The 21,398-nt window shown below is 41.0% G+C and overlaps 2 protein-coding genes across 2 annotated transcripts in view; one reads left to right on the top strand and one right to left on the bottom strand.

The window, feature by feature from the left end:
- The first annotated feature begins 1,836 nt into the window (after nt 1-1,836).
- LOC136446787 (uncharacterized) lies at nt 1,837-18,205 on the top strand. The gene is made up of 4 exons (XM_066445363.1): nt 1,837-2,048; nt 15,891-16,052; nt 16,624-16,824; nt 17,192-18,205. Exons 2-4 carry the CDS (start codon nt 15,897-15,899, stop codon nt 17,192-17,194), a joined length of 360 nt encoding a protein of 119 aa, XP_066301460.1. The 5' UTR covers nt 1,837-2,048; nt 15,891-15,896; the 3' UTR covers nt 17,195-18,205.
- LOC136447161 (uncharacterized) overlaps nt 17,832-21,398 on the bottom strand; it is a 36,035-nt gene continuing 32,468 nt past the window's right edge. Inside the window, exons 33-34 of the mRNA XM_066445858.1 lie at nt 20,930-21,300; nt 17,832-19,610 (exon numbers count right to left, since the gene is read on the bottom strand). Of these exons, the coding sequence (XP_066301955.1) occupies nt 19,311-19,610; nt 20,930-21,300 (671 nt within the window). The 3' untranslated portion in view covers nt 17,832-19,310. The remainder of the gene's footprint in view (nt 19,611-20,929; nt 21,301-21,398) is intronic.

The raw sequence follows: 21,398 nt of genomic DNA on the forward strand, positions 1-21,398 counted from the left end.
ACAGCCTTGCTTCATAAATACTTTTTACTTACAACAAGTTTAAGATTATACATACCGTTACATAAAATACACATCAAGTTCACACGAAACATCAAATATTCCGTTATCATCATAACTAACACATGCGTCAGCATTTGTGTTGATTTGAGTTGTTGATTACTTTTCAGTTGAGAAATCTATCTATAAATGTCAACAGTATGACATGCGTATTCTATTATGACAATGTGTAAAATGAGTGTAAGATCCCCCCTCTGTCCGTCTGTTTGTAGCTGTCTGTTTGTTGCTCTGTTTGCTTATCCTCGATCGGGGTATAATATATGTTGATAATATGAGTTCTGGATGCTTTCACAACATCATAATCAAAATGATGTTGATTTGTTCGTGAGAGCGGTGTCTAGTTCATTTCTATCATTACAATCACATTGTTCCTTGAACTTCATGGGTCTCCTCCAACTGTACCTAGTGCCGATCGGTTAAAGGACCGCTAGGAGGCGCGATTTAGACATGTTGCATTTCCAACTGCTTAGCGCGAGCTTCGTTGAATGGACGTCCCCGCAATAACGATTTTTGTGGTGCAAACCTGGACACGTCTTGCGGTGAGAGCCTTGATCGATAGCATCATGCATGGACGTGTGCAGATATTGCGACATGACCTGTTTAGTTAATGGAGCATGTCTAGACAGTTTAACTGCTTGGCAAACGCGAAACTCTGACTTGATTATATGATAATATATGGATGGCATCCGCGAGCGCATCTATATTTGTCCGTTTCAAAAAAGAAAAGTTGTCACCATACTGTAAATCGTACAAAGAAGCTACAAAATCAGCAAATCTGTGCCGTTAATTGCAAAAAAATATTTCGGGAAACAGATACTAAAGTAGTCGTGTGCCAAAGCAAATCAAAAGTCAAAGAAGAGGATGTGAAAGAAAGAAAAAAAAACGAAGAATATATCATTCAGTAGAGCATACTTTATGTGTATATGCCAAAGAATATCTAAAAATGGTAACCAGTAGGGGTGGGTACCGGTACAAACAATTCAGGTCCGGTCCAGGTCCAGGTCCAGAGGATCAGGTCCAGGTCCGGACCTGTACCTGTACCTGATTATAGTAGTGTCGCAGTACATCATATTTTGGAGAGCGAGACACACGCAAAAGTCTCCAAACGTCATGTCTGGAACGATATAATTTCTTAAATTTGCACTTTGTCTCAAAATTATAATTATACTCTTCTCGCCGTTTGTTTACTAATCCTTTAAGTGTTTCTAGGTATGATTCACAGCTAACGTCTTCGAAAACGAAGTTAAATCTGCTGTTTTGTATTTTCTTAGACCAGTTATGTGGCCGCCTGGTACTATGAATTTTCTAATCGGTCCATAGGCCGGTCCACTGATTTTTTACGGACCGGTTTTTTTGGACCGGTCCATTAAGAAATACCGGTTTTGTACCGGTACACGGTACCGGTACCCACCCCTAGTAACCAGTACACTAGTGTCGTAGAATGGTTGGGCTGTAGAATAATAATTACGCATTACCTCTGAAGATGTGAAAGCGCAAACATGAAAAAGAATCTATTATTTGGTATACCATGCACTGTGTGTTCTGTCATTTGTTCAACCTTCCTGACCACTTTGATTATGAGTTCAAAAGGAAAGCGACTTTTTTTGGCACAACTGTTTTTTTGCACATTTGCATCAGTTTTGGGGTGCCCAGAGGATATCATCCATATAATTGAATCAGTATGGCTTAAAAGATGAATGACCTTTTCAGCACCAAACATCGGACGCAAGAAGACAAGGGTGGTTATTAAACGGTGATCTTGCGCAATTCTCGCGAGAGTACAGTTGTCCAATCAGCTGTCAGAAAAACGCGTGACGTTGTGGTCTCCAGGGAAACCGCGAGACGGTTTCGGAAAGCGCGGGCGGGCAGGGTCCATATATTTCGCGCGTTCCTCCCTTGATACAACCGCCAAGCACAAGAAAGCTGCGTCGGGACAACTACGTCAACTTGAGGACGATCAGAACAGAACAGAACAAAACAAAACAAAACAGGTAGGAGCTTTGTATTATTGCTTTATGTTTGTCCAGTTTAAGTATAATCAATCGTCAAACAAGTTATAATCTCATAATTTCATATCTTTTATATTTATGGCATAGCGTCAAATAGCCTTGTAGATATATGCCTGTAGAAACATGACCCCACAAAATAGAAAATTAATTGATTTGATATGATTCTCTTAAAATTCAGATTCCAATGTTCAGCTAAGGTAAGCACAATACCTTCAAATATGTGAAAACTCAAAGGAAAGTCATTTTACTTCGATTTCGGGTGTATTTGTATGACTTTGTTGCAAGGAAAGAAAAGCGATTAAAATTAGAAATACATTGCCGCCTGCACATTACGTATACCCCTTTCACCTCTGGTATCACAAATGATGCATACGGCTGTAGTGTAGAGGGGGCAAAAGTAGAGATTTAGTATTTGAAAATTGCCAGTCCGCAGTAAGACCCTCTTTCTATGTCCCTGTGTAATTAAAGGAGACCCAAGAGTCCTTATGCAAATCCTGTTACATGTTCAATCAAACACCGTACGGTTGTTTTATGAATTATTAACAGCAGCAGCAGCAGCTGCATCAATATGAACTAGACGCATTGTAGCCCTAGATTTGTAGCTCTAGATTTAGATTTGTGAAGCGAAAGCTCTGTTCTTAATCTCATCATCCATGAATACAAAAGAAATAGTTCTGAAAGGAGACATTTGTTATAATTTACCCGGCATTTTACGTCATCTGTATAACGGTTTGAGAATGGCCATTGAAGAAACGCCTAACATATACATGTGATGCGTCATTTTCGTCATCTATACAAAGGTTTCAGACCTGCTTTTCAAAACAAGGAATCTCGTGCTATTTCACCGAGAATTGTAATGCAGCGTTTTGCGTCATGGTTACAATGGTACAAAATAGCTATTCAAAACTACATTCTCCTGTTTTCTATTCCAACTATGATGTTACACAATTCATGCCGAGGGTATACGAATACTATGGCTGTTCAAGAAAGGTATTCCACTTTTTGTTTCAACCAACTATGATGTAATACATACTGGTGTAGTGCTTAGTAATCTCGAATTTGTATAAAATAAGTGGTGGATGTATTTTCTGTCGGAGTTTAAAGCATTCGTGTGCAGGTTACAATAAATGGTAATAGTTCTTAGGAGGGGATCTAAGGTAAGATTAAGACCCTGCCCTGGTGTTCGAAAAGGTAAAAAAGGGTTAAAGGTAGTCTCATAGCCTTTTTAGGCTGTAGGGGGCGTCTGTGTCTAGGTCACGGTATTGGTATTGGTATTGGAAGGCGGAGCCCATCCCTCTCCTTTAATTGCCCTTTACCTCCTTAATCGAAGTCAAGTAGTCATTTGTACACCTTGGTGCAGAGAGTAAGGCCGTATGAAGTGCCTTTCCCAAGGACACAACGTCTAGCCAGGAACGTCAGGAATCGAACCCGTGACCTCTCGATCTCCTGTCTGCTAACCTAGCCACTTGACCATTCGACGCCACTCATTTGAAAAATACCACACCTTTATTATCACGTTTAAGAGCCCAGTTCACGTCTTCAAACATGTGAAGCGATTGAAACCAGTTACTTTGTATGCGTACCGACTGTAACTACAAAACTGATGTGGAAAGTTTTCAATCTGTGCACTTTATGATTAGATTCAAAACTTCCGTAGAAGGATCTCTTCAGAATGAGAATAAGGTTCAAATCCTTGCCTCAAGTCACACGATGCATCGTCACTGACAGACGACGCAAATCTTCTTGTGATAGCCCAGCGGCGCCACTTTCGGCTGTACTTGTAAAGTTTGCGCAGTAAAAAAAACGCTACAATCTCCCATCTTATTATGTTTCATGCGACATCTCCATTTCTCTACCTGCGTGAGAACTGTAGTACGTGACTCGTAGCGTTAGCCTCCACCAGGCCTTTCTACAGGCGGATAGATCGTAGAATTCGGCTAAGAATGATAATTGGCCAGCGGAGGCAGTCCACAGTTAGGTGAATAATTGTTTTTAAGATAAATGCCAAATTGTATTTTCAATAAATCGGACGATAATTGGTACCGCCACATTACATGCGGTTGGACCAACCTCTGAGTTTGTTGTACTCTAAAAGACAAGAAACTGTGCCAACTCGCACAGCACTACCCATGGTAGACCGAACTCCTACAGGGAAAAAGGAAGGGGAAAGGCACAAATTGAAGGCAAGTACATTTCGTATCCCAAAATAAATGGCGTCAAATGGATTGAAAGGAATAATGTTTAAACACGTAGGAAGTAAAGAAAGTAAGACTCCTGCGTTCTTCCGCTTGTTATCGCGTACCCTGAGGAGCCTTTAACATGGGTTTGGGCTGCATTCGAGCTGACTAATTCCACAAATACCACTTAAAAGCTGATAGAATCTGGAAATAGACACATTTTGGGGTTTACGCACGAAAAGTTAAAAACGATTGTCATCAATTCTGTGGTAAAACACTTGGGGCAACGCGACGTGAAAGGGGAAGAATGATTTGATTCCAGGGAGGGGATAAATCATAGACATAGAATTGCTACACTAATGGAAAGCCGTAAAAAAAGAGGCTTAAAATTCAAAGAAGATTGCGAAAGATGGATGTGAAAGCGAGCAAGGCTTGATAACACCTCAGTTGGTGGGATCTTTAATCGCATATGTCTGCGAAAATCGTGAGAAAAGCCGGTTTCAAAAGTCTTGACTTATGTCAAGCAAAGTCTTAACTTTTGCCAGATGCTCAGACGCCTTGAGAGGTTGATACTGTCCGTTATTCGTAACTTAAACCGTCGCTAAGACGATCAAGTCTGGACACGTCAAGTCAAGTCACTAATCTGACGTGCAGACAACTTACGACTTCTTTGCGTGCGATTATAGATGTACGCAGTCGTATTCCACTGAGGTAGAGTTAGGATTCTGCATATTTTGTATGTCATTTCATCTATTTATTGACAACAACCAAATCTCTGAGCTTGCTAGCAACAGAGGAAAATGGAGGAAACTTGCAGTCGCCTGCGCAGCAGCATTAGACCGATCGATGATAATGATTTGTTGATATATTGCATGAGGATCTCGGCCCGTATCTAGACAGTTCAAAGATACAAAAAGTGGACTGCATTAGGGTCCTGTCATACTTGTGCGTATATGCAAGTCCGCATGAGTTGCGTATTAACAAGTATTTGTTTTAGGTTAAGTTTGCAGCCGAAGAAGTAATTTCTTTGGTTCGTTAACTAGGCCACACAACGATGGGTCAAAGTAGAAAACAACTTCTTCCCTGCAAACTTTACATGACCCCAAATAATGTTCATGCGCAACTCATACGCACTTGAATATATGCACAAGTGTGACAGGGCCTTTACAAAAAGGACAAAGCGCGTAGAAGGGTGAAACAAGGTGGAGACCTAACCCACATCTAAGACGCCTCTGTCACTTTCACTTTCTCCTGTTTGACAGTTTCTAAGAACGACCATCCCCGGAGGAAATACCACCGGAAAACTCATCTCATAGACGTCATTTTCAGACGACGTTTTAACAATGACCCACATGTCTTCCTGTCTTTCTACTCACCCGTTCCCTTTGAGTTGGTCTGTGTATATTTGTGACCCTAAAGGAAATTACCCGCATACGAACATGTTCATTCAGAATGAGAATCAATAAGAATCCATGAATCTTTAAGAATCTAAGTTCTTCTTACTCCCTTGGTGTGTTTGCCTGCAAATTGCCTGCTAGGTCCCTTGAAGCAAAATGCTGTTAGCTATTCAATTGTGAAAAGTGTGTAGCATATCCGGTGGCGAATAATACGGGTAAAGTACTTAAGGCAAACTTTGTGGATAATTTCCATTTGAATTCCTTATAAGTTTTTCAAGTGCATACACCGTCATCTGTGACCTGCCGATGCAATTTTCCACAATTGTTGGCTCTATTCCAACGTACTCAATGCAGACACATTCTTTGATCCTTCTCATTTTTGAGAAAATAAATTAAGCATATCTTGGCCTGTGATGACATTTGGCTAGTAAAAGCATCAAGTCCACCAGTTAGAACTCTATTTTCTCGCAGTTATTCTATGAAAACAATATTTCAAAGACCCCGACTTCCTCAGCTGGTCTGGAAGTTTAAAGCAGCCTGAGACAGCAGATCAGTTGATTAATTGAAACATCCTACTCCCCATGCACTTGCCATGGCAGTCTTTTGCCACTCTGTCAAACAGCCTGCCGAGGGTACTATTCCGCACTCTATTGGAGATACAGTCAAACCTGGATTCAGCATCCACTGAAGAGACTGAGGGAAAAATGGTTGCTGAGGACTGGTGGTTGTTGAGGTTGGCTAAAATCTATGTAAAAATGGACGGTCTGTTTTAATGTGGCTTGTTCGTGGAGATGGTCGCCAGGTGGTTGCTCGACCAGGTCATTAAATTTGTAAGAGAACTTAACAGCATTAAAGTCAAATTCGTCCGGTGTTAAGATGAATCATCGTACAAGCAGATTCTGTTGAGTAGATCCCATGTACATGATGCGGGGATTACAGGTTGATCCCTGTCTAGATCCGGCTTTCTACACGTTAGGATCAGACTGATATGTGTCAAAAGGGAAACAGACAAAGACGTGCTAAACCAAGTATTACGATTTAGGCGAAGTCACGCAATTGGTTTGGTAGATGAATGTGAACGACCAGCTTGGCTAGCATGCACAGTACATGATTCACTAGAAATTGACTTACAGCTTTCGTAAGACAGGTGACAAAGAAAACTTAGAACATGTCACATGTGACACCAAACAATTCGATCAATTTCCAGAACAATACATTTAAAAAAAAACACGTTCCCAATGACGTACACTGTTATCACTCATCCACGTTTTTATTGTATTTCCAAATTTTTAATGGCCAGTGTGTGACAATCTCCCAAACTGGGAGACTTATTGACAAATATATTACCTGCGACCAAAGAGTCAGTTCAATATTATTGAAAGTTGAAAATGGATGTCATAATAGCACTAATATATTGGTGTCTCATGATGTAATGTAATAATAATGCAATACACCCTTTGGCAAAACGCGTTTATTACGATGAGAGGCAATGAAATAACATTGAGACCATGGGGCATGTGATATTTCGTACAGTTTTACATTAAATGCTCTCGAAATTTCCATACAGCTCTGGGCTTGGGCAGTCACACCAGACATTGCCACCCAAGAACAGCTACAACCTAAGGGTCGATATTGAACTTGACTCGGATACAATGCTCGGACACGAGCAACCGCCGATGATGATGAAATTAAATGGTTGTATTATAGCCCTGTAAAAGCCGATGGTCGCTTGCAGTAGAACGGAGAATATTAATGTCAATGATTCCGCGTTATTCTCTGTTCCAGTATATAGTACAGAAACAGGGTACCTGAAATCGCTATGGCCACATTCTCCTGACATGATGAAGTCTGAATTTCTCCCTGCTGGCACAACCTTTGCGTACGAATCATACCAAGAGACGTGATTCATGAGTAGCCGACAGCGCTGGCTTAAGTAGCACTAAGACCTTCCGCGTTACATGCTACACCTGTCTCTGTGTGGTCATCAGTAGTGTAACCGTCCTTCGCCTTCGACGTCACGCACAGCCTCACAGGCATTTGGAGGCGGCTGCTTATATTACGCCGAAGGATTTCTCAATATCTAGGCCCTGCTTACGAGTTTCTAACTTCAGGCGTTCTTTGAAACTATCTGTTGGAGATACCTCTAACTCGTCACTCCAAAGTTAGCTTATACGAGTACTAAACGTCAGTCATCAGCGAGATGTGGATGAGCAGAACACACCTTTCACCGCACAAAATCCGATCTTTAAACATACATTAAAGCTTATGTAAAGGGCCAGTTGTTTTACTTGACCAACGAAACGGAACATTTACACATGCTTTAAGGTGTACTTAAAGATAGAATTCCATGCAGTATCTGTGTTTGAGCCACTTGGAGTGAAATTACTTGAATTCTGCAGGCTTTTTTTGTCATTATTTTTCTTCAACGTACATGCGTGATTTTCACCTTTTGACATTCCCTCTACGATCCTTCGTGCCTTTTATCTAAACTGCCTCTTTGTTGGCGAACACCTCTTTGTGGTCACTCATGAAGATGCCAATACCACACCCATTATTTCGTCACCTTAAAGTTATCCCTGATGCAAAGGCCCATTACCTGCACGAACTGCGTCATATCGGATTTTTCATGGTCGTTGTTTTTCTTTCACGCCCAGTTGAGTTTCCTCATCAGGTCTGCTCTGATGGCATCAATAATGTATTGACGTCGGGGGACCAGGCTTATTAGACTATCCTCAACGGATTATTCACGCTTTGGGGATGTCATTTCTTATCAATTTCTGATGTACGGCAGATCGAGATATGATACATGGTCCTTCGGTAGAAATCTGCGCCTATCTTTCTAAGGCTTGGGATTCAGTATGAACAGGAAATTGATTCTATCTATAAAAGATCAAATAAAAGTTAACAACATCTCATGAAAGATACACTGGAAAATGCATAGCTCGACAAAGGGTCTTGATGAACAGGGATTTAAATATTTCCACAAGTTTTCCGAGCTTTGGTTTCGAATGTAGTGTACTCTTAAAGCCATTTTGGATGGTGACGTAATCCCAGATGTATAAGAGCCTCGAGCGATAAACGTTAAAGAACCCAACACACTTATCGAGAAGAAAATGGGTGGTCCAGTGTGGTTGCCTGAAAACCCGAGCCGTAGAGAGGCCGCATTACACTGTCATCTATTGAAAATCGTCATGCTTCGTCCTTAGTGTGGGGTCGGCCGCTTTAACCTTTTTTTCAGTACGATACCTCAATAAAATTATCCACATTTCCATTACGACGTATCACAATGTCTTGATCTTTGGACCCTAACTCATCGGGCGAAGCCAACCATGAAGCTAATTGCTGTCCGGACTCTCGACTGATACAGTTAAAGCAGCAGTAACCTAGTTAACGTTCTTACAAATCGTCTTGCTAAAGTGCATTGATGTACTTTGGAAGATCTTGTCTTTGTAAATGAGTTCCTCGATCAATTTATGCGAGTTATGTTTGCTTCAGTTACGTTCGAACGAATTATGCTTACGTGAGCTGATCCCTAAGCAGATTTTCATTGTGTTTCTTTGTATTCTTATTTCGCACAGGATAAAATCACAAAGTAGATCTAGAAATTTGTTTAAATGTAGATAGAAAGTGATGGTGGTAAGACAATCTGGTCTATACAAGGTCTTCTAGTGCCTAGTTTGATGTACCCATGTACAATGATAGCAAGAGATGATAAAACAAACGAATAGATATCAACTATCAACCGAAACAACTAGAAGAGAGTTAGAATAAAAGCTAACAACTGATACATGCATGCCACAACTTACTGTAAGTGAACATGTAACAATAAGTAGAACAACTAAAGTGATAAGTACATGTAAATGATAACAGATACATAGGTAACAAATGAATGAATGCAACAACTTACATGGGATAGCTATAACGACTACATGATAACAAATTGATATAACTGATAATCAACATAACGTATAAGTATAAGTATAAAATCAACACGTATAACGTTAAAGCTAATAACTGTTAACTGAATTTACAATCAAATGATAACAAAGAAGATGCGACTGGCTTTGGCCTTTTTTTCGAATCTTTTCACATAGAAGACTAAGAAAATTAGCAAAACACGACAAACAGGCTTACACATTTCATATAACCACCACCGCCATCAGCGGCGAGTTTAGGATTTACCAACACGCATCGAACTGCAAGCCGGAAATACATTATCAAGGCAATACGTTTAATCTGATTCGTAGAAAATTCTCTTTGGCATGTGTAAGGATTTACCGGAAGATGGAGTATATCACTGGATGGCTTGAGATAATTGGCGACAACAGGCGATAACGCTAATGCCATTTTAGTTCCTTTTAACACGGGGAAATGTCTGTAACCATTTATCTGTTTCGTTGTCTCTTGTCATTTTAGTGTTTCTGTGGGTGTTTTACTTCACAATTGCCCCTTGACGCTGAGCTAATCTGGAATATGCGTATGGTGAGGTGAAACAGATCTTGGCATGTGACAGAACACATGACGGGCAAGGGACAAGAGGTTCATTTGGAAACGGAATGAATTACAGTTAGAAACAGACGTTAATACCTCCGTCAGAGCGAATGTATTCTTTTCAGTCTGTTTATTTGCTTGAAAGGAAAGGAAGACATTGCACAAACCTACTAAGTGTCCTAAAAACAGACCACAAGAACAAAGGAATTGGATCCCTAAGAACAGAAAAGAAACTCAGAGAGCTACGGCAGCTCGCAGGAAAGAAGGCACAGTGGAAAGAAATGAAGAAAGACTGAATGCAGCCAGAGATTGTTTCCACAACCTCTGAGCCGCAGAACACAGTGGATCATCATATTTGCCTGTCTTGGTGTGCGTTCAGGTTTATTCCACCTGATCCGGGTACAAGGGTGTTCCCGGGCTGGGTTGTAACCGGAGACTGGCAGGATGTGAAGGTAAGGTTGAGCTGGCCTGCGTGCAAATTTGCTGCAGGCTAGCAGGAAGTGAACTTTTGTACATGTCCAAAAGTCAGCAACCAGAGGATTGGATGTGCCTGAGTTTGGAGCATGTGATGTGTGAAACAGACTTGGTTACGTTACATTTTGTCATAAACATTTTCAGACACTCTAAACAATTCACGGAGGTATGAGATCTTTGAACTCTTGTTGCTTTTTGCCAGTAACAGAGTATGATAAAGGTTTTAACCTTTCTTTGTTCAAATTTCACGGCAGAGTTGAACGGGTGACAAAGCAGGTTAAAATCACCATTACAAACCTGTGACCCTGGAAAGATATGTCACAGTGATATCTTATCAACAGTGAATACATCCATATATGTATTACAAAGCCTCATACAACTACTAAGTATATAGAGCACCGTTGAACAAGTGGTTCGTGTACTTGGATAGATGTCTTTGTCTTGATACGTTGATGAAGGTTATACATCCAGGTAGCTATATAGTAAGATAAGCCAAAATTAGTTTCTCAAGCAACTGGATAAAATCTTGAAACAGTCAGACGTTTCAGATAGCATTCGCTGTCGACATTCACAGTCTTTCGTCAGTCACTGGCACTTTCACCTTACATTCTGGCAGGCTATCAACTACGGACACACACCAGCACACACTAAGAAACAAACACACCAACTGATTCCAATACATGTACCTCCGTAATCATTTGTTACCAGCGAGACATACATATTTTGACTGTGAAACATATAGAAGTCATAAGGTCAGACAAGGCTTTGCCTTTGGCAGGGGTCGCTGAATTGTGTAACCTTTGTGGTTTTATCATGAAAGTCAACTGCGGAAGGTGGAGCATAATGGTTTGGGGGAATGGTTTAGAGGAAACTTTTGCTGCCGTCACGACTTAGACGTGATGGCAACCAGCTATGGTTGGGAATTGGAATTGGGGAACAGCTAACAAAGCGTAGAGTCCCGGTGTCAAACCTCTTCCCATGTTGATTGTTGTACGACAAAGTCGTCTCTGCTGTAGGTTACATGTACAAGACGAAGTGGTTTAGGTTTTGGCTCTCTAGCAGCTTGCTTTATCCATTTATTTATTTTACCAGTGTATACACTCTGTAACAATGCAATACACAGCTACATAATGTTGAAATTGATTCACAGTGGAAGTTCTTCCAACGCGAGAGCGGCGTGACAGATAAGTATGTCAGATTTGATTGGCATCGATCGTCCAACTGGGTCGTGTAGCTTTATGAGTTTCTCGTATGTACGTGTCATTTATACATGATCCCCGTCCAACAGGGAAATACGCAGGGCCTGGGATGGATGGCACCTTGTTTCTGTCCTTTATTAAGTTTTATTACTTTATGAGAAAAAGCTTTATGATCAAAGGCCGTACGGTCGTGTTTGGCACTTGTCTGGTTTTGAAGCAACGGACAATTCCTATCTCATAGATGGAAAATGTCAAAATTTGCTGAGAAAATATGAGAAGTTAACATTATAATTAACGATATTTGCTGAGAAAGTCACGGAAGGAATTTTTCGGATCAAAAGTGTTCAGATGGCACTTCAAAGTATACGCATGGGGTCAAAACGGACCTCTGTGGGTGTTTGAGGCCTAAAACTTTTGCAATTCTTTACTCTCCTTTTTGAAACTCAAGTTCTTTCTATCTAGCTCATACATATGGCTGACGATAGTATGAGAATCTTCAACATTGTTAAGTTAGAGGTAAGATTGATATACCGCTTTGTTGTATGCATATGGAGGTCAGTTTTTTCGTACGGTAGGGCCTCTTAAGTTGACGTTCAGTCATCTTGAAGTCATATCCTTACATGAGGAAATAACGTGGGAATCAAGATTGATAACACCTTTAGTTGGTTATTAGGTTTTATTGCTTTCTGCAGAAATAAGGCGACCTGAGATGTCTGCTGGTTATATCTGACGCTTAGGCCCGGTTTTGAAACCGATGGCATCCATTCATCACTTTTGGTAGCACGTCAACATTTGCCGAAATCAAAGTAGCAAAACTTGTATACATCCAACAGGAAAAGCCGACTATGAGATAAGGACATATTTGATATGTAAGTAGGGTTTCCTCTATTTATCCCTTTCACATCTTTGAGTTGTGTTGACAGCTCTTTGACTGATCCGGAAGTCCTGGCTTTGGTAGATTCACCCGTTACCAGAAGGCACATACGTTATTTCGTTATAGGGAACGACGGCGTGTTGTGATGCTGATGATATGGTAAAAGTGTGGTTACCGAAACCACACATCTTTACTCTTCTTTTTCAAAGTCAAGTTCTTTACATTTAGCTCATCCATATGGCCGACGATGATACGAGAATCTTCAACATTGTTAAGTTAGAGGTAAGATTGATATGCCACTTTCTTGTGCAGAGGTCAGTTTCTCGTGGTGATTAAAACTTGTGGAAGAGTGTGGTTACCGAAAGACACCAGTGGCACCAGCGATTAAAAACTTGTGCTTGGTATATGCAGAATGTAGAAGTATGACTGAAAAGACAACAAAACACACAGAGCGTAAAAAATTCGATTTTGAATGTATGATATTCGTTGAGCGCTCGAGCTCTGTTAAATGTCAGGTTGCAGAGAGCGCGCGGCGAGAGTGCCGTCCTAGTGGAATGGGGGTATCATTACGTCAGTCTTTGAAGCCACGGACATTTCATTAATCATTTTCGGAAAAATCTTGCCGAAAAACATCAAACTAGCTTGGTTTCAGTAATCCAACAGGAAACCTGGCCATGATGTAAAACATATTCGACACACGTAAGTAGGGTTTCCTCATTCATCACTTTCAAGTTTTTGACAGCCCTTTGACTGATCCGGAAGTCCTGGCTTTGGTAGATTCGTCCGTTACCAGATCAGAAGGCACATACGTCATTTCTTAGGCTCCCATTCCACTATACGGCGATCGCGCTGCGCTATCACTGCGATCTAAATCAGATTTGTTAAATTTCAGGTTGAAGAGAGTTTGCGGCGAGTGTACCGTCCTACTGGAATAAGGGTATTACGTATAAAGGTATTTCGTCCTTTTTGAAGCCACGGACAATCCATTCATCATTTTCGGAAAGACGTCAAACTTTTTGCTGAAAAAAATCAAACTTGCTTGGTTTCAGTAATCCCACAGGAAAACTGGCCATGATGTAAAACATATTTGACATGTAAGTAGAGTTTCCTCCATTCATCACTGTCAAGTTTTTGAAATCCCTTTAACTGATCCGGAAGTCCTGGCTTTGGTGGATTCGTCCGTTATCAGAAGGTACATGTACATACGTCATCTCGCAATAAGGAACGCCAACGTGCTGTGAGGCTGATGATATGGTAAAGGTGTGGTGAGTAATTACCGAGGGACGAGTGGCCTCAGCAGTTGAAAACGGACTTTTAGCGAGTGTATGGTAGAACCGACCTGATACAAGGATCTACAGCGGGATATTCTACGACGTATCCACGAATGCCCCCAAAATACCCTTAATTCGACGGTCGCAGAAGGCCGCTGATATGTCCCTTGACTTGTTCGTAGGGTTTCCCTCATTCATCCCCTTTCTTGATAGCCCTTTAACTGATCCAGACGTCCTGGCTTTTGTAGATTCGTCACATACGTCATTTCGTAATTAGGAACGCCGACGTGTTGTGAGGCTGATGATATAGTAAAGGTGTGAAGAGTAATTGACGAAAGACGAGTTGCATTGCCTCAGCAAGTGAAAACTCTTGTTTTTACACGTCTGATAAAACAAATCTAGTGAGAGGAACAAATGCCCTGTTGATGTAAAGTTTTTTTAGCGAGTGTACGGCAGAACCGACCAGATACAAGGATCCGCAGCGGAATTTTGTACGAAGTATCCACGAATGCCCCAGAATTCCCTCAAATTTGCTGTCGAGATCCCATCCTACGAGGGCTGTGACCGGGTCGTGCGGAATATTAATGCCGATGGCCACTAGTACACCTGACCCATGCTCTTCAGTCCCATATATCAGTTGTGAGGTCCTGCGATGCAGCCACTGGCTACAATGAATTGAAGTTAATGCACAGTAGAATAAGATAGAATGGTATGACGTCAACTGGTTGTTATCAAAAGTTCAAAACAGTGCTGTCGGGCTTTCGAATGACGTTAGACATACAGCGTAACGGAGCTCGAGAAAATGAAGACTTAACAACGCAAAGATGGGATGAAAAGATTTCTTGTAGGGGTCAGTTCTTCGTGTCACTTTTCATCAATAATTTACGCCCCCCAGATACCCTTAATTTGCTGCCATAAACATGTCGTACGACCGGGTCCTACCGAATAATGCAGACGGCCGCCAAAACTCCCGGCCCTTGACTTGTTAGTATGGTTTCCCTCATTCATCACTTATTTTGACAGCCCTTTATTAAACTGATCCAGACGTCATTGCTTTAGTAGATTTGACACATACGTCAATACGTAGTAAGAAACGCCGACGTGTTGCGATACTGATAATATAGTAAATATGTGAAGAGTGTGGTGCCGAAAGACACGACTGGCGCCAAAGTCCTATCTTACAATTCAGCCACTGATTGTAATGAAAGAAAGCTAATACACAGTAGAATACGACTGTGCACATATAGCCCAACATACTTACAACTCTAAAGGGAATAGAATGGTATGACGTCAACGGTTTACTATGTAAACAGTGTTGACGTTTGAATGGAACGAAACGGAGCTCGAGAAAACTAAGACTTCACAACGCAAAAATTGGATTAAAAGATTTCTTGGAACAATTGTGTAGGGGTCAGTTCTTCGTGTCACTTTTCATCAATAATTTACGCCATAGTTGGATAGATGCTATTAACGCGAGTGGAGATTTTGTCGACCTAATATCAGACCAATTGAGGAAGGAAAAATATTCCATCTAGTGAAACACAACTTCTCAAATTGTCTATCCCCTGCAACGGTCTTAGAATTTTTATTAAAAACCTGTTGGCTATCTCTCCAAGGAGCTTATATATGTTGCAGGAGCTTGTGTTCGATGGCTGTAGCTAAGCATTAGGAAGGGGGGGGGGGGCGGTTTCGGTGGCGGTCTATAATGTTGCAGAACATGAACATACTGCAAGGGGGCCCAAAATCTTTCTTCGGTGGCATAAGCAAATGGCCAGCCTTTATGGCTACTTTTACATTGATTCATCAATTATGTTGCTATGCTATAAATTTGATACACATTGAGCAATTCAGAATTCTTATATATTCTATACTGTATAATTGGCAAGCAAATTGTGGGCATAAGGAAAATCAACTTATTAAACCATTGTTTTTCCATTTCAGATAGATATGGGCAACACACGTATCCCAGTGTATCTTCTCATGACGTCACTATTGATGACGTTACTGGCCCTGCCGACGGTTGAGTCTGCGCCTGCGCCTTACGATTCTCATGATCGGCTGAACGCCTTACAAAGTCTCATGAAGCGGTTGGACGAAGAGGATGTAAGTCACGTTTATATTGGAAAATTAAATTCAAAAGTTGGATTTTCCAACACTATCTAAAGTCAAGTTCTTTGTTACCATAGATGGCATCAACGAAGACACAGTCATAATTCAAGACACCAACCATCGTGTGAACAGAATTTTTATCTATTCATTCATTACTTTGGCATGAACATTGCCCAAGTAGCAAATGGCTATTTTTAATGACCAACCCTGCGTGAACAGATCTATAAGGCTGTGCATTTAATTTAATTTCAGACGTTACTACCTCAGCAACAAGGTGTAGATATCATCCTTGTATATATGACAATACAGTATCTCTGGGACCGCATGTATGACAATACTTTACGTTTCGGACCGCATTGTTAGCAGCGACACCTACCTGCAGTATTGAATATTACCGGTCAGTATTGCCCCGAGAAAGGGCTGCCGACTGTGTATAAATCCTGGTTGTGAATAAGGAAGCCTCTTAGCCAGTGATTTTTCAACCAGATGAAATTATTCACGGAGTTGTAGATAGGTGTTCTCAACAGGAAACGACCATTGATTAAAATAGATTCAACTTTTTTAGGACTCTTTCCCCGTGGATGACCGAGAAGACGACTACTCGAACAAGATGGCGTCGATAATAAAAGACTCGCTGTTCGACACGGAGGGTTACGGCGCCGAGGGAAAGGGAGAGGAGCTGCAGAAAAGAGGCAAGAAGAAGAAGTACCGCACAATCTGTATCGACTGGGCCAAGGGGTCCTGGTATTGGTGCTGGAAAAACTATGTGAGTAGTGGGAAATGAATTTATATACTTATTGAAATGGTCAGTCTTCAGTGTGTTCCTGTGTAGATATTTTATAGATTTAGCACGGGACACTTACCGCCAATAGCTGGTTGTTGTTTAATCATGCGTCGGTGGAATGAATGAATGAAGTAAGGAATGAATAAATGGATGAATGAATGAATGGATGATAACGTAAGACGCCATCATCAGATATTCTTAGCACCGATATGGTATTTCATTTTTTTAAGTGAGACATATTTATATGGTAATGACCCGACTTGAGTTTATAATCTTAAAACAACTTCAAATGCTCAGATGTTTTACTTAGAATATGGTAAAATCACACTTTTCTATTTTTTTTCCACAGTGACGAGAAAGGCTTAAAGATGGCATCCACAACAGCTCACCGGCATCAAGAACCCTTCGGATCTATGACGTCACGCAGGAATATTTTTGTAGTCACACGAATAATAACGCAAAGTGGCCCAAAAGATGATACACGCTCTGTGCATAGACTGAAACATTTGTAATGTTACGTTTTCTAAACTTAGTCTGTTAACAAAATGATGTATATTTATTTGAAGCAATTGTCACGTAACGGTCTATTTGCAAGGTGCGACGTACATGTAGTTTGCAAACGGCAAAGAGTGACGTAGTTTACAATTGGTAACATAGTAATCTATTTGCAAACTGTGACGTAGTTTGCAAACGCTAACGTAGTGATGTATTTGCAGCGATCGTGCATATTTGCATAAAGCTGGTGTGCTACGCCGAATGGCGGTTATACCGGCTATATAGATACAGATACAGATATTTGGCTGTAAGCTTATCGTTGACCGTTGCTTGTACGATATTTGCTGTTTGAAACCAATAACATAAGGTCTTGGACTTTTGATCCCTAGTCAGCTTGTTCGATATATGTACACGTAGCTGCAATGTGTTTTAGTGGACGTTAGGATCATCAATAAACTATTGAGAAAATGAACAAATATGAATGGAACAAACACTTTTCTTTCAGACCTCACATAATTTAATACAAAATCCCCGACAAAATAAATCAAAGTAAACATCTAACACTAAAGGTTCAAATCTGAAAATCGAAAAACAAGAAAGCATCGTTTAGAATGATTTGTGCACTATGCAAGTCTATAGCAAAATTATAAAGCAGGCTTTGCTGAGTGTGAAAGATAGGGAAATGCTTCGTCAGATGAATCTTGCTGTACGTTGGGTTTTAAAACCAACAAAATCTACTGGCCGTATCCCCTACTTTTGATAAGCGTATAAGGAAAAGACTGACCATAAAGTCTAGCCAATTGTTTGCCAAAAAGGTTATTTTTGTGATACGTGATTCGATATCACTGTCCATACAAAAACTAGTCTCTATCAGTCACTATCATAAGGATTGCTAACAATGGACGTAACAGTGCTATGCACATTTTCCATAGATATTTGTTGACCCAAGGCGTCTGTTACAGACTCAGCACATCAAGGCTTACGATGCTAATGCAACTTATAGTACAGCTCCTGTAGCACCCTATTTTAATCACCAAAAATAATCCAACATTCAAAACGTAATTAAATATACATATATAAATTACAGTAACTTTTAAATAAGTCGTAACCTTTCCTTTCAACAAGTAAAAACATTGAAGCCAACAGCCCCACCATACATAACTTAGACGTTGAAATAGTTGCATCTGAACATCCACAGCGCCATAAATACAACCAAATTAGAGCACGTGTCACCTTAAAACTGTCCACAGGATACATTCTTGCACTCACATTCTCTGTGCTGTCATCGCAAAAACAGGACAATGGCAGTACGCGTAGAGCTACCTCAACAAACGTACCATCATTGTCCTGATGTTGCCAAAAATGTACAGTACGGGAAAGCGACAGTCACAGGGCATCCCTGTTGAACCGTTGTCTTAAGGCGACGCTATAACTACATATACTCAGTAGCAGCTAAAACTTAATTAAGCTATCACCAATTGACCAAACAATACTATTTTTCTCCATAATTCGCTATCATAAGTATCTATATATTAACTTGGCAGTAGTAACCCTAAACTTCTGGACTGCCAGCTTGTATCAAATTTACTCAATCGTCCGTTTTATTTTCGTATTCTTTTAAAGATCAAAATAGCATTTTTTTTAATCACTACATTAGAATAGCAAAAATCTGCATGTGTAATATTGTAAACCTGTAGTTTTACAACAACCGTACATGAATTACTGTTGATTGTTGTGGTATTGTACTTATTTTTTCATCATTTATTTTATCATTACGTGTCTATCGACCATCTGAAACAGTATACAAAGTTACGGTATCGTAAACCTTTCTCTCAGGTGACATCAAACGTTGACATGCATCTAGTAGTTGTTATGTCACCAGATCCAATGTTTATCATAAAGTATTGCCATTCAAGTTGTGCATTTTAAACGACGCTCCAATTTAAATAAAACACCTATATATGTAATTTGTACTAACTCGGTTTTCCAATGAGTGCCAGAACCAACTTCCCAAGGTTTGGGTCTGACACACTTTGTCTCGCTATCGTCAATGTTTCCTGGTAATATCTCCACTCCGGATGTTGGTACTGTTTTGTAACGTCCTCAAGATTTTCTAAACTTCTCAAGAGACTGTCCCTGTCAAGTTCTTTTGCTGGTTTTGAAGCCGAAAGTCGTGCGCAGTTTAACGCTTGTTTGACAGCCGCCTCTTCTAACGCTGTCTCTAACCAGTCAAGTTTCCTTCCCACCCTGGCTGCCCGCTCCGGTCCGGTTAACTGCACAGAAGGAAGGAATACTGAATTAATTTCAATAATCATGTATTCTCCAACAGAGGTCTTGGTCGGAAGGCTAGGGATGGCCGCGATTTTTCCGTCTGCCACCGTCCACCGGACGAAAAAGCATACGGCCATTCATAGCCCACCCTGGCCGAAACCTCGCACGCAGAGTAATAGTTATGTATGCATAGGATTTGAAAGACGTCAATCTAAAATTGATTCCCATAGCAGTAGACAGGAAAATACAAACCCGGCAAAAGAAGTTTGTTGCTTAAAGTTAGGTAGATTGCTACCAAGTTTAAGGGACCGAAAGTACTCTTTTTTAGGATTAGATTTGAAAAAAAAATTATGCACCAAATTATTCTTTAAGTGTGAAATCAAATCAGGCGTCAAAAGAAATTAAGCATGCGAACGTTCAGTAAAAATTCATGCAGAAACAGGTGCTTTCGGTACAAAGGTATTTTGTAGCTTTTTCGTTTTAAGACAAACATAAACCGACTTGCCTTACATGTACGATTCTGTGCTTTCTTACATGAGAATAAAGGATGCATGAGAAACGGGAACACTTTAAATCGGGATTATCTAATTTTCGTGATGAAAGAGTATCCAGTAAGACAGCCACCTCCAAAAGTGCACCCAACAAAAGCCCCAAACATTGACACGTCCACGGTAAGTACTTGTCAAGATTAAACACATTCCTTAGAGCTGATATAAAAAGAAAACTGAAGTAATTTAATTTCATGCACACCTTGTCAAAGAAAGAAAATTGGGGGAGGTCTTTCTCATTTCAAACCTTCCATCAAAACTGGAAATTCAGTGCATGCCTCATAAGTTTAGTAAGCGGCATTTTGTAAAAGGAAAAGGTCTCAAATTTTTCAAGCGGCTCTCAGATGAAAGACACTTGTTCTGATGACGTCACATTGGATGAGCATGTGTACACAAAATTCAATGACGTCACTGATTCGTTGGAGAGCGTGTCCCCATAGTGAGCAGTAACACATACTCATCAAACAAATCATGAGAACAAAGTACTAGTAAAGCAAACAAACTCAAAGCAGACTCCAGTAGAGATGACCGCAGCTCTTTTTCCGACAAGCAACCGTAACAAAAATGTATAAAAAAAGAAGCTTAAATCATGCCTCATAACATCTACTTGGAGTTTACAGTCATTCATCTGAGGAGTACGATGAAAATTTGCGACCTTTTCCTTATGGAAGACACGGTTGGCGGTTAGTTCAAGACGAGATTGCCGGCCGAGGCGGCGGCGAGGTAAGATACGTACCGCAGGTAGTGTCCGATACTGACCTTTTCATACCCACCTCTTGGCCCGTGCCACTTGACTGGGAGGACGTCCGGGAGCGGGCCTTTGGTGTCAGCGCTGCCGGGGTGACCGGCAGGTCCTCGTTGGCGCGCTGGATCATCAGGTGGGCCAGGGCCAGCACGTTCTGACGCGTCGGCGGCATCTGGATCAGCTCCAGTAGGTTCTCGGGGGTGAAGCCCGAGAGCTCCTCGATGTTCTCGCGCAGCTCATCGTCCGTCATCTGGTCTAGGGGAGTGTCCAGTTTGAAGCGGCACAGGTCGTCGCCGTTGGGCGGCAGGTCGACGTCGCCGTCCTTCAGGGACAGCAGGAGAGGGGTGATGTCCTTGTTCTTCAGGGTCACGTTCACCTTGACGACGACGACGTTCAAGCCTAGGGAGCAATCGTGACGTCAAATGTTAGATGTGGTGTACATAAGTATGCATTGATTTCAGTTCTGTTAACCTCTGACAGCGGCATTGTGTTTGGCA

The sequence above is a fragment of the Branchiostoma lanceolatum genome, chromosome 13 (genome assembly GCF_035083965.1).
Source record: "Branchiostoma lanceolatum isolate klBraLanc5 chromosome 13, klBraLanc5.hap2, whole genome shotgun sequence".
Lineage (NCBI taxonomy): Eukaryota > Metazoa > Chordata > Leptocardii > Amphioxiformes > Branchiostomatidae > Branchiostoma > Branchiostoma lanceolatum.